The 14552-nt window shown below is 42.4% G+C and overlaps 1 protein-coding gene across 1 annotated transcript in view; it reads right to left on the reverse strand.

Moving 5' to 3' along the window:
- Positions 1 to 244: 244 nt before the first annotated feature.
- The window catches only part of LOC106591263 (uncharacterized), a 33418-nt gene continuing 19110 nt past the window's right edge, over positions 245 to 14552 (reverse strand). Inside the window, 4 exon segments of the mRNA XM_082969522.1 lie at positions 245 to 2455; positions 9751 to 9928; positions 10058 to 10155; positions 10559 to 11072. Coding sequence (XP_082825648.1) covers positions 1638 to 2455; positions 9751 to 9928; positions 10058 to 10155; positions 10559 to 11072 — 1608 coding nt within the window. The 3' untranslated portion in view covers positions 245 to 1637.

Below are 14552 nucleotides of genomic sequence, written 5' to 3' on the forward strand. Positions count from 1 at the left end.
ATAAACTTTGATTTGATTTGACAAATTCAGGTATGTTTATCCCGTTTTTTTCTGTTTAAGTAACGTTTGTCATCAGAATCGGCAGAACGAATACACCACTGATCACACGTAAACACAGTTCACTTTCATAACAGCCACGTTGTATTCCTTCTCTCCTCCTCTCACCTTCTCCCCTTCGCTTCTGGACTTCAATGCACAACACATCAGCTGTATGTGACCAGGAGAAAAAAACTTTCCAACCCAAACCATATCATAACTGCTACACACATCCTACATTGTTGTCACCATATTAGCTAAAGTAACATCATAGTCAACATAGCTAATAGAACTAACGTGTTAGTAAAGCTGCTATTAATCATGCAGTAACGTTACAGTGTACAGTCAGTAAGCAGTTTAGCACTTACATTGGCGGGCCCCGGTGGCAATACATTTGTAAAACCAAAAGCTTACCTTGACTTGGAAGACTTCTAGTGTTGTGTTGGATAGTCATAGTCAGCTAGCATCCCTCTGTTTGAGCCTGGTGTTTGAGTATGCTAAACTAGCTAGCTGCATTTGCTAGCTAAGTAAGTGAAACTGAAAGTTGAAAATAAATGACAAAATCTCTCTCTCTTGCTTCTCCTTCATTTTGGAATAAATTAATTTGTTCAAAACTGTTCAACAATTATCTTTCTCTCTTTGAATCAACTACTCACAACATTTTATGCACTGCAGTGCTAGCTAGCTGTAGCTTATGCTTTCAGTACTAGATTCATTCTCTGATCCTTTCATTGGGTGGGCAAAATGTCAGTTTATTTATTCATTTTAAAATTTTATTTAACTTTTATTTAACCAGGTAAGCTAGTTGAGAACAAGTTCTCATTTACAACTGCGACCTGGCCAAGATAAAGCAAAGCAGTGCGACAGAAACAACAACACAGAGTTACACATGGAATAAACAAGCGTACAGTCAATAACACAATAGAAAAAAATAAAGCCTATATACAGTGTGTGCAAATGGCATGAGGAGGTAAGGCAATAAATAGGCCATAGTAGCAGAGTAATAACAATTTAGCAGATTAACACTGGAGGGATAGATGAGCAGATGATGATGAGCAGATGAAGGTGTGTAAGTAGTGATACTGGTGTGCAAAAGAGCAGCAAAGTAAATAAAACACTATGGGGATAAGGTAGGTAGATTGGGTGGGCTATTTACAGATGGACTATGTACAGCTGCAGAGATCGGTTAGCTGCTCAGATAGCTGATGTTTAAAGTTAGTGAGGGAAATGTAAGTCTCCAGCTTCAGCGATTTTTGCAATTCATTCCAGTCACTGGCAGCAGAGAACTGGAAGGAAAGGCGGTCAAAGGAGGTGTTGGCTTTGGGGATGACCAGTGATATATACCTGCTGGAGCCTGCTGGAGCGCGTGCTATGGAGCGCGTGGGTGTTTTTATCGTGACTAGTGAGCTGAGATAAAGTGGACATACTCCATATTCAGTTCATGTTTTCTAATAAAAACATACAAATATATGTCTGAGTATAGTTTGTACAACGGTATAAACAAGTAAGCATTCTCAGTCAACAATATAAGACAACGGGAGCACTGTGTATGTTATCTGATTAATTTTAAGTCAATGTGTTGTTCAATATCAATATACACACTAGGAGAAGTAATTATTCTCTCCTGTGTGGATTCGCACATGATGTTTAAGTGACTGTGATGAGTAATATGTCTTCCCACAGTCTGAGCATTTGTAAGGCTTCTCTCCTGTGTGCAGTCTCATGTGTTCTTTCAGCTTTCCTGAATAGTTAAAATGCTTTCCACAGTGGGGGCAGTGGTAAGGCTTCTCCCCTGTGTGTATTCGCTCATGAGCTTTCAGGTTTCCTAAATGGGCAAAACGCGTTGAACACTGGGAGCAGTGGTAAGGTTTCTCCCCTGTGTGCAGCCTCATGTGTTCTTTCAGGTTTCCTAAATGGGTAAAACGCTTAGCACACTGGGAGCAGTGGTAAGGCTTCTCCCCTGTGTGCAATCTCATGTGTTCTTTCAGGCTTCCTAATTGGATAAAACGCTTTGCACACTGGGAGCAGTGGTAAGGCTTCTCCCCAGTGTGTATTCGCTCATGAGCTTTCAGGCTTCCTGACTGGTTAAAACTCTTTCCACACTGGGAGCAGTGGTAAGGCTTCTCCCCTGTGTGTAATCTCATGTGTTCTTTCAGGCTTCCTAATTGGGTAAAACTCTTTCCACACTGGGCGCAATGGCATGGCTTCTCCCCTGTGTGTATTCGCTCATGAGCTTTGAGGGTGTCTAACCGCTTAAAACTCTTTCCACACTGGGAGCAATGGTGTGGCTTCGCTCCTTTGTGTACCCTCTCATGTCTTTTCAAGCTAACTAACTGGTTAAAACTTTTTCCACAATGGGAGCAGAGGTGTCGTCTTGCTGGTTTGGACGTCTTTGGTTCCTCCAAGTTTGGTTTTCCTCCTGCAAAAGACAGTGTTAATTTTAAGAGAGACCAGAATGAAATCTCCACATGATAAAACTGCCTTGCTGAGGTTTAATCCAAATCACACCCCTCAATAACCAGAGGCCAGTTTTCAAACATTTCATCATTTAAAACATATGATGTTGTAGAGCTTCCTGGTAATAACTGATATGTTTACATTACTTATTATTCTTTCTATTTTATAGGTAAGAACACAAAACACTAGACAGTTCTAGGACACTGAAGACACAGACGTCGCTGGATTCCAATCAGCAGGTGGTGTAAATATATAACCTTCATAGCTGAATAATACAGAAAGTGAAGTACACACTTCCTTAAACCTAAATTAAGTAAAGAAGTAATTTTGTGTGGAAGTTTCATTTTTACATTCAAGACAGACACAAAGCACATCAGTAACATCTCCCCGTTGTCGATAGGGTCGACACATTCCAAGATGGCGTAGCAGTCGGCCGTGTGTTTTGTCTTGTCCCATGTAAATATAATTTTATATATTGTTTTCTTTTTGTATATATTTCGTATATATTTTAATCTCACTTTCCATCTACGGATTGAATTAAATTTCCTGCAACCCGCCTCACCCAATGTGGTATGGATCTGCTATTTTTATACTTTAGAACCGGAACTCCCACCAGAAGCTAGCCAGCTAACTAGCTAACTAGCTAGTAGCTGCTAGTCAGTTAGCCGCTGCTAGCGGTCTTCACCGTTAACTCAGACACCAGCCAGCTTCAGCTCGGTCAATGCCTGCCAGTCTGCACAGCGCGATATCAACCCAGAGCATATCAGACTGCTTTTTCTCTACCAGCTTCAGCTAGCTGCAATCCGAGTGGGCTACTCCTGGCAAATGTCTCTGTCCCGAAGCAAGCACCAGTTAGCCTTCCGCTAGCCTCGAACTAGGCCCATCTCCCAGCTTGCCGAAGTGGTCTACCAGCTAATTCTTGGGCTATAATACCTCTTTTGCCAATTGGCCTGGACCCATTACTGCCGACACGGAGCCCCGCCGATCTATCACGACTGGTCTTCCGACGTAATCGTCCGACATCGCCGAAGGCCCATCTGCTAGCCCCTGCCCGCTAGCTGTCTGAATCGCCGTGTCTCCAGCTCGCCTAGCGTAGTAGCAACTACTGAATCGGCTCCCTGACTCACCTATTGCTGCTCATTGGACCCTATGATCACTCGGCTACACATGCCTCTCCCTAATGTCAATATGCCTTGTCTATTGCTGTTTAGGTTAGTTATTATTGTTTTATTTCACAGTAGAGCCCCCAGCCCTGCCCAACATGCCTTAGATAGCCCTTTTGTCCCACCCCCCACACATGCGGAGACCTCACCTGGGTTAACTGGTGCCTCTAGAGACAAAACCTCTCTCATTGTCACTCAATGCCTTGGTTTCCCTCCACTGTTCTCACATCCTACCATATCCATGTCTGTACATTATGCCTTGAATCTATTCTTCCACGCCCAGAAATCTGCTCCTTTTACTCTCTGTTCTGGACGCACTAGACGACCAGTTCGTATAGCCTTTAGCCATACACTTATCCTACTCCTCCTCTGGTGATGTAGAGGTTAACCCAGGCCCTGCAGCCCCCTGCACCACTCGCATTCCCTAGGCGCTCTCATTTGTTGACTTCTGTAACTGTAAAAGCCTTGGTTTCATGCATGTTGACATCAGAAGCCTCCTCCCTAAGTTTGTTTTATTCACTGCTTTAGCACACTCCGCCAACCCTGATCTCCTAGCCGTGTCTGAATCCTGGTTTAGGAAGTGCACCAAAAATCATGACATTTCCATCCCCAACTACAACATTTTCTGACAAGATAGAACTTCCAAAGGGGGCGGAGTTGCAATCTACTGCAGAGATATCCTGCAGAGTTATGTCATACTATCCACGTCTGTGCCCAAACAATTAGAGCTTTTCTTTTAAAAATCCACCTTTCCAGAATTAAATCAAAGTTTATTTGTCATGTGCGCCGAATACAACAGGTGCAGACCTTACAGTGAAATGCTTACTTACAGGCTCTAACCAATAGTGCGAAAAAAATGTGTGTGTGTGTGTGTGTAGGTAAGTAAAGAAATAAAACAAAAGTAAAAAGACATTTGAAAATAAGAGTAGCAAGGCTATATACAGACACCGGTTAGTCAGGCTTATTGAGGTAGTATGTACATGTAGGTATGGTTAAAGTGACAGAAACAAGTCTCTCACCGTTGCCGCTTGTTATAGATCCCCCTCAGCCCCCAGCTGAGCCCTGAACACCACATGTGAATTGATTGCCCCTGATCTATCTTCAGAGTTCGTACTGTTAGGTGACCTAAACTGGGATATGCTTAACACCCCGGCCATCCTACAATCTAAGCTAGATGCACTCAATCTCACACAAATTATCAAGGAACCTACCAGGTACAACCCTAAATCCGTAACCATGGGCACCTTCTGAGATATCATCCTGACCGACTTGACCTCTAAATACACCTCAGCCGTCTTCAACCAGGATCTCAGCGCTCACTGTCTCATAGCCCTTGGTTCACCCCAGACTTGAATGCCCTTGACCAGCACAAAAACATCCTGTGACGTTCTGCATTAGCATCGAATAGCCAGCGATATGCAACTTTTCAGGGAAGTCAGGAACCAATATACACAGTCAGTTAGGAAAGTTAAGGCTAGCTTTTTCAAACAGAAATTTGCATCCTGTAGCACTAATTCCAAAACGTTTTGGGACACTGAAGTCCATGGAGAATAAGAGCACCTCCTCCCAGCTGCCCACTGCACTGAGGCTAGGAAACACTTTCACCACCGATAAATCTACGATAATCGATCATTTCAATAAGCATTTTTCTACGGCTGGCCATGCTTTCCACCTGCCTACCCCTACCCCGGCCAACAGCTCTGCACCCCCTGCAGCAACTTGCCCAAGCCCCCCCCCCCCCCCCCCCCCATTTCTCCTTCACCCAAATCCAGATAGCTGATGTTCTGCAAGAGCTGCAAAATCTGGATCCCTACAAATCAGCTGGGCTAGACAATCTGGACCCTCTCTTTCTAAAATTATCCCCTGAAATTGTTGCAACCCCTATTACTAACCTGTTCAACCTCTCTTTCGTATTGTCTGAGATCCCCAAAGATTGGAAATCTGCCCGGTCATCCCCCTCTTTAAAGGGGAAGACACTCTAGACCCAAACTGTTATAGACCTATTCCCATCCTGCCCTGCCTTTCAAAAATCTTTGAAAGCCAAGTTAACAAACAGATCACCGAACATTTCGAATCCCACCGTACCTTCTCCACTATGCAATCTGGTTTCCGAGCTGGTCATGGGTGCCCCTCAGCCATGCTCAAGGTCCTAAACAATATCATAACCGCCATCGATAAAATATAAAAAGTACTGTGCAGCCGTCTTCATCAACCTGGCCAAGGCTTTCAACTCTGTCAATCACCGCATTCTTATCGGCAGACTCAATAGCCTTGGTTTCTCAAATGACTGCCTAGCCTGGTTCACCAACTACTTCTCAGAAAGAGATCAGTGTGTCAAATCGGAAGGCCTGTTGTCCGGACCTTTGGCAGTCTCTATGGGGGTGCCACAGGGTTCAATTCTCGGGCCGACACTTTTCTCTGTATATACAGTTGAAGTCGGAAGTTTACATACACCTTAGCCAAGTACATTTAAACTCAGTTTTTTCACAATTCCTGACATTTAATCCCAGTAAAAATTCCCTGTCTTAGGTTAGTTAGAATCACCACTTTTATTTTAAGAATGTGAAATGTCAGAATAATAGTAAGAGAGAACTGATTTATTTCAGCGTTTATTTCTTTCAACACATTCCCAGTGGGTCAGAAGTTTACATACACTCAATTAGTATTTGGTAGCGTTGCCTTTAAATTGTTTAACTTGGGTCAAACGTTTCGGGTAGCCTTCCACAACCTTCCCACAATAAGTTGGGTGGATTTTGGCCCATTCCTTCCTGACAGAGCTGGTGTAATTGAGTCAGGTTTGTAGGCCTCCTTGCTCGCACACGCTTTTACAGTTCTGCCAACAAATCTTCTATGGGATTGAGGTCAGGGCTTTGTGATGGCCACTCCAATACCTTGACTTTGTTGTCCTTAAGCCATTTTACCACAAATTTGGAAGTATGCTTGGGGTCATTGTCCATTTGGAAGACCCATTTGCGACCAAGCATTAACTTCCTGACTGATGTCTTGAGATGTTGCTTCAATAGATCCACCTAATTTTCTTTCCTCATGATGCCATCTATTTTGTGAAGTGCACCAGTCCCTCCTGCAGCAAAGCACCCCCACAACATGATGCTGCCACCCCCGTGTTTCATGGTTGGGACGGTGTTCTTCGACTTGCAAGCCTCTCCCTTTTTCCTCCAAACATAACGATGGCCAAGCAGTTCTATTTTTGTTTCATCAGACCAGAGGACATTTCTCCAAAAAGTACGATCTTTCTCCCCATGTGCAGTTGCAAACCGTAGTCTGGCTTTTTTTATGCCGGTTTTGGAGCAGTGCCTTCTTCCTTGCTGAGCGACCTTTCAGGTTATGTCGATATAGGACTTGTTTAACTGTGGATATAGATACATTTGTACCTGTTTCCTCCAGCATCTTCACAAGGTCCTTTGCTGTTGTTCTGGGATTGAATAGCACTTTTCGCACCAAAGTATGTTCATCTCTAGGAGACAGAACGCGTCTCCTTCCTGAGCGGTATGGCGGCTGCGTGGTCCCATGGTGTTTATACTTGCGTACTATTGTTTATACAGGTGAACGTGGTACCTTCAGGCATTTGGAAATTTCTCCCAACGATGAACCAGACTTGTGGAGGTCTACAATTTATTTTCTGGGGTCTTGACTGATTTATTTTGATTTTCCCATGATGTCAAGCAAAGAGGCACTGAGTTTGAAGGTAGGCCTTTGAAATACATCCACAGGTACACCTCCAATTGACTCAAATGATGTCAATTAGCCTATCAGAAGCTTCTAAAGCCATGACATAATTTTCTGGAATTTTCCAAGCTGTTTAAAGGCACAGTCAACTTAGTGTATGTAAACTTCTGACCCACTGGAATTGTGATACAGTGAATTAAAAGTGAAATAATCTGTCTGTAAACAATTGTTGGAAAAATTACTTGTCATGCACAAAGTAGATGTCCTAACCGACTTGCCAAAACTATAGTTTGGGAACAAGAAATGTGTGAAGTGGTTGAAAAACGAGTTTTAATGACTCCAACATAAGTGTATGTAAACTTCCGACTTTAACTGTATCAATGATGTCGCTCTTGCTGCTGGGGATTCTCTGATCCACCTCTACGCAGACGACACCATTTTGTATACATCTGGCCCTTCTTTGGACACTGTTTTAACAAACTCCAAACGAGCTTCATTGCCATACAACACTCCTTCCATGGCCTCCAACAGCTTTTAAATGCTAGTAAAACTAAATGCATGCTCTTCAACCGATTGCTGCCCGCACCTGCCCGCCTGACTAGAATCACTACTCTGGACGGTTCTGACATAGGTATTTGTAGTTGTCCACATATTCTAGGTGTCTGGTTAGACTATAAACTCTCCTTCCAGACTCACATTAAGTATCTCCAATCCAAAACTAAATCTAGAATCGGCTTCCTATTTCGCAACAAAGCCTCCTTCACTCATGCTGCCAAACATATGCTCGTAAAACTGACTATCCTACCGATCCTTGACATCGGCGATGTAATTTACAAAATAGCCTCCAACACTCTACTCAGCAAATTGGATGTAGTCTATCACAATGCCATCCGTTTTGTCACCAAAGCACCTTATACCACCCACCACTGCGACCTGTATGCTCTCGTTGGCTGGCCCTCTCTACATATTCGTCGCCAAACCCACTGGCTCCAGGCCATCTATAAGTCTTTGCTAGGTAAAGCCCCGCCTTATCTCAGCTCACTGGTCACCATAGCAGCACCCACTCATAGCACATGCTCCAGCAGGTATATTTCACTGGTCACCCCCAAAGCCAACACCCCCTTTGGCCGCCTTTCCTTCCAGTTCTCTGCTGCCAATGACTGGAACGAATTGCAAAAATCACTGAAGCTGGAGACATATCTCCCTCTCTAACTTTAAGCATCAGTTGTCAGAGCACTGTACCTGTACACAGCCCATCTGTCAATAGCACACCCAAAAACCCCACCCCCATATTGTTATTTTGATTTTTTTGCACCCCAGTATCTCTACTTGCACATCATCATATCTATCACTCCAGTGTTAATGCTAAATTGGCCTATTTATTGCCTTACCTCCCTAATCTTACTACATTTGCACAAATTGTACATAGACCTTTTCTATTGTGTTACTGACTGTACCTTTGTTTATCCCATGTCTAACTCTGTGTTGTTGTTTTTGTAGCATTGCTTTGCTTTATCTTGGCCAGGTCGCAGTTGTAAATGAGAACTTGGATACATAAAGGTGAAAAAAGGCATTTTATTTAGAAGTTCACATATTTTTTTACATTTTGACTATCATTAATGTCATGATATTTTGAGTAAAGTAAAAAAATTATGAAATATTTTGGGTAGATGTTCCAAAAATATAAATATGTTGGTCCCATGTTTCATGACCTGATATAAAAGATCCCAGAATTTTTCCACACGCATGAAAGATTATTTCTCTCAAATTTGGTACACAAATTTGATAACATCCCTGTCAGTGAACATTTCTCCTTTGCCAAGATAATCCATTCACCTGACAGGTGTTGCATATCAAGAAGCTGATCAAACAGCATGATCATTACACAGGTGCACCTTGTGCTGGGGACAATAAAAGGCCACTAAAATGTTCCGTTTTGTCACACAACACCATGCCACAGATGTCTCAGAGGGAGTGTGCAATTGGCATGCTGACTGCAGGAATATCCACAGGAGCTGTTACCAGAGAATGTAATGTTAATTCCTCTACCATAAGCCACCTCCAACGTTGTTTTAGAGAATTTGGCAGTACCTCCGACCGGTCTCACAACCGCAGACCACGTATAACAACGCCAGCCCAGGACTTCCACATCGTCTGAGACAAGCCACCCAGACTTATTTGACCAATTAGGAGAGTGATGTGGTGCTGCAGCAGCTGACCTGGCCTCCACAATCAACCGACCTCAACCCAATTGAGATGGTTTGGGATGAGTTGGACCGCAGAGTGAAGGAAATGTATCCAACATGTGCTTAGCATATGTGGGAACTCCTTCAAGACTGGTTGTCCTGGTAACAGATACCAGAGGGCAGATCTATTTTATTTGTTCAAACTAAACTACAGCACTTACTTTGATGAGTCAAATCTGATCCTTTCTTCTCTTCTACTCCTCTCACAGTTCCACTCAGCCCCGTTGTTTTCCTGCAGTCCACCAGCAGCACAGACAACCTCTTCATACCCAGCAGTAAGGCACTACCGGGAGAGGCATGACATGGGGACTCCGGGAGGGAGGGAGGGCTAGCGCTGTCCTGGTAAAGAGGGGACACAGACACATATCATTATGGATGCTGATGTCACTGTTGACATAAAGTGCTTTACAGAAACCCAGCCCAGACCCTGATAGAGCAAGCTGTATGCTAGACCAGACCAAGCTGTACCATCTGGTGTTCTGATCTGCAGAGACTCTTCTCTGCCTCGTCAGCATCAGGATGTTGTTGAGGCTCCCCAGAGGATTCACGATAGTCATGTCTCTCTCCTGTGTGAATGAGAACATCAAAGGGATAAACTTTTGACCATCTCAATCATAGGGTCTAACAAGAGGCATGAATATGTCTAAAAAGTGCCTAAAATGGCCACTTTCATCATGATTTTATTAAATATTGTTTGTGATGCAAACGAATTGGGAGACTTTTGCATTCCTTTTAAGTATAAATTATGCACCAATATTGAATTTTAAAAGCCTGTTATATTAGATGAGGTGCACTTTAACGTAGACCACATGGAGAATTTAATAAATCTAATTTAAAAGTCTCAAAAATATATGTACCAATGGCAGATTGAAACTTTAACAATTTATACAGCACTGAACAACATATTCAAGTGTAGAACTTCAGTAGAATGCCCTTTAAAACCACACGTGTTTTTAAGACAGTACTCACTGGTGTTAATCTGATCTTCTGTCTCCTCCTTTTTCACTCCCAAAACGACTTCCTCCTTCACCTTTATTGTGATAGCATCCTCTTCGTCTCTAAAAGGTTCTTCCTCTTTTTCCCCTATAACATCCTCCTCTTTCATTCTGAAAGCTTCTATCCCCTCTCTCACTCCTAAAGGTTCTTTATATATTTTCACAGCAACATCCTCTTCTTCCTCCTTTTTAATTCTGAAAGCTTCTTCCTCCTCCACTGTGACAGCCTCTACCCCCTCTTCCTCTTTCACTACAATAGGTTCTTTCTCATCTTTAACTGTAATACCCTCATCCTCTTCTTTCAGTGTGATATGCTCCTCGTCCTCATTTTTCATTATGAAAGTTCCTTCCTCTTCTTTCACTGTAACACCCTCTTCTTCTTCTTCTTTCACGACAATGTTCAGCACCAGAGCTTTTTTCTCCGTCCAGTAGACCTCTTCTTTAGCAAGGGGCGAGTAGTTTAGTGAGCTCATGGTCCGGGATGTTAGCTAGTTAGCTAGCTAGTTAGTTAACATTAGCGACTAGCCTAGGACTAGGCTCAGTATCAATCTTTAACAAGTTTGCAAATTGAACAACCACATTAGCTTAAAGTTAACCAGTAGATACGTCAACAGAATTGTGTTTAAAACACTGAGATTAGCTAATGTACATAAACATGGTCTAAAGCGTCAATGTTTCGCATTTAAGTGAGCTAGCAAGCTACTGAGGTGGTTGAAAGAGTAGCCGTGTTGTTGTTCCTGAAGAAGCGTCCCGTCCAGTAAATTATACGTCACGCAAGAAGCGTCACATGAAAGACGCACATCGCCATCTGATGACTGGAGTGGGTAACGCAGTTTGGAAACAATAGTTACTACACTTTTTGTATTGGAAAGAACGTCATAATAATTTAACAGTAAGCTGATATATTTTCTCTTCCATCTTACAAATAATACTTTCCTGTACAGAGAAGTAGAAGCTCAATATGAACATGTATATTGATTGAATTTATTTGACAATTTGTAAAATACATAAGGGCGCTCCAGCTGGTGACGCCTTTACATACAATTGAAGAAAATCATGAAGGATAGCACAATGCTTAACAGATATATACATGGAGGTCCTTCTGAAGAGGGACAGGGGAAGGGGGAATACAACAAGGTTAGGCAGTGATTGTAATGACAACATACAATGACAGACACAATTGTTGTTTGTTTCACAACATCCAATAATTAATACAATTTCCTTTCCTAATAAACAACTATGGTACATCTTCCTTGTCTCACATACCCTTAATATATAAACAATCAATCCCTAATATACACAAGACAATCACAATATAATAAACAACAGGCACCAAAAAGGCAGACCATATGCTATACCGGGCATTTCCCTCTCCCTGGCACCTACTTTAATCTTACCACTCACTTTTGAGACATGCTACAATTTAGCCATTTTTTCAGGGAGAACTTAAAACTACCTATGGCAGTTACCAATACCAAATTCTTTGGAAGATTATTCAGAACGGCAGCTGAGTATAAAAAATGTCTTTCCCCATACCACTTTAAATCTAAAAGGAACAACGCCAGTCTCACTCCTTCTAGTTGAATAGCTATGGTTATCCCATAACTTCTACACCTGCATTGCTTGCTGTTTGGGGTTTTAGGCTGGGTTTCTGTACAGCACTTTGTGACATCAGCTGATGTAAGGGCTTTAAAAATACATTTGATTAAATTTGATTGATTACTAAGTCAAAGTAGTTACATAAGTATCTGGGAACCATACTGTGGACAATCTGATGAACAAGACAATTTTTTCTGAGTGACTCTCTCCTCCACTTTAAGCCATCTAAGGTGTTCAAAGTGGGAATAGTCAAGATGCGTAAGTGCTGGAAGTTTAAGAATAATCCTAATTTGTTCTGAGATGTCTGCAATTTCTTTTTTATTATCTTGGGGGCACTATTGTCCCAGGAAGAGCATGCATAGTCAAAGTGGCACAGAACAAGAGCCCCTGCCAATGAACACATGGCATTCTTATCCAGATATTTGCAGGTTCTAGCCAGGAACTTAATTTTATGGTTCATGTTGGAAATAACATTTTGAGCTAATGCTCTCCCCTGTCAGATGGTTATCTGGCACACATCCAAGATACTTAACATAGTATTTTGCTGCGACTGCTATGTCACCTACTACCACATTAAAATCAGGGGATTTCTTCAGTTTCACTTTGGACCCGAACAAGATGGACTCTGTTTTTTCAAGGTGAAGAGACAGCTTATTGTCATATAGCCATTTACTGACATTCAGAAGTTCAGCACTGAGGGCTTTCTCAACCACATTTTTGTCTAAGGGAAACCAACAGTGCAGAATCATCTGCATATAGTAAAGGTCACATGTACAGCCAGATTTCAGATCATTTATATACAATAGAAATAAAAGTGGACCCAGCACACTCCCTTGGGGAACCCCCGCAGTTCCAGATTTTGGGTTTAGACAGGGTCCCATCCACATTCCACCATCTGTTTTCTTCCTTGCAGGTAAGAGCTGACCCATTTTACTGCTAAGTTGTTGAAACCCATGTCTCTTAGTTTGATTAACAGAATCTCATGATCCACTGTATCGGACGCCTTATGGAGATCTAACATAACCGTACCACAAAATGTTCCTCCGTCTACGTCTTTCCTTATGTGGTCAGTCAGATATAGTAGGGAGGTGTCAGTGGAATGGGATTTCCTGAAGCCAGATTGGAGCTCATATAATAGGTAATGTAAGGAAATATAACTGTCAATCTGCTTGAACATAATCTTTTCCATGACCTTCCATAAAGAACACAGGATTGAGAGTTAGGCCGATAGTTTCCATGATCAAACGTATTCTCTATTTATAAAAAGGAATGACCCGTGCAAGTTTTAGTTCACTGGGAAAACGCCCTAGTTCAATAGACAGATTCACAATGTGAGTTACACAGGGGGTGATCATTACCGCAGCATCCTTTAGAAATTTGTCAGGAATGTTGTCAAGGCCAGTTGCTTTGGAACGGTCAAGTTCTTTCAGCCTCTCTAGCACAGTTGACTCAGACACCTTTTCAAATGAAAAATCATCTAATTGAATACCCTGCTGTGAGTAAAACTGCTGGACATGACTCTCCCCATAGCAACCTGATTGACAAGGTAACTTGCTAACTAATGTATTAGCTATAGTTGTAAAATGATGGCGCCGACAGAGATGGCAGCATTGTAACTAGTTCTTAAGCAACTCTGCGGTATTTTGTTTGTTTATGTACTATTTTTTACGTTATTAGCTCAGGAATTGTTTTGTTTAATTACATACAGCCGTGAAGAACTATTGGATATTAGAGCGGCGGTAACTCCCCAGAACTTCCAGCATTACGACTTCCGTAGAGCGGATCCTTTGTTTGCTCTCCCCAGCGCAATTGAACTTATTCCAGAGGCTGACCCCAAAACAACGCCAGCGGAGGAGAGGTACTCCAGGTGGTCTTCTGATCCGATTTAGGAAGCGTGCACACCACCCACCGCTCCCGAGTATTTTACTCACTAATGTCCAATCTCTGGATAATAAAATTGATGAGCTCAAGGTGAGAGTTGCTTTTTAGAGAGACACCAGGGATTGTAACATACTCTGCTTCACGGAAAATATGGCTCTCTCGACATATACTGTCTGACTCTGTAAAGCCAGTTGGGTTCTCAGTACATCGCGCAGACAGGAACAAACATCTCTCCGAGAAGCAGAAGTGTGAAGGTATATGTTTTATGATTAACGACGTATGGTTTAACTGTGATAATAAACAGAAACTCAAGTCCTTCTGTTCACTCGACCTAGAATATCTCACAATCAAATGCAGACCGTACTATCTCCCGAGATAATTTTCATCAATAATAGCCACAGCGGTCAATAACCCCCCCAAGCTGATACCACGACGGCCCTCAAAGAACTGGACTTCAGCAAACTAGAAACAACATATTCTGAGGCTGC

The sequence above is a fragment of the Salmo salar genome, chromosome 02 (assembly GCF_965601325.2).
Source record: "Salmo salar chromosome 02, fSalSal1, whole genome shotgun sequence".
In the NCBI taxonomy this organism is placed as follows: Eukaryota; Metazoa; Chordata; class Actinopteri; order Salmoniformes; family Salmonidae; genus Salmo; species Salmo salar.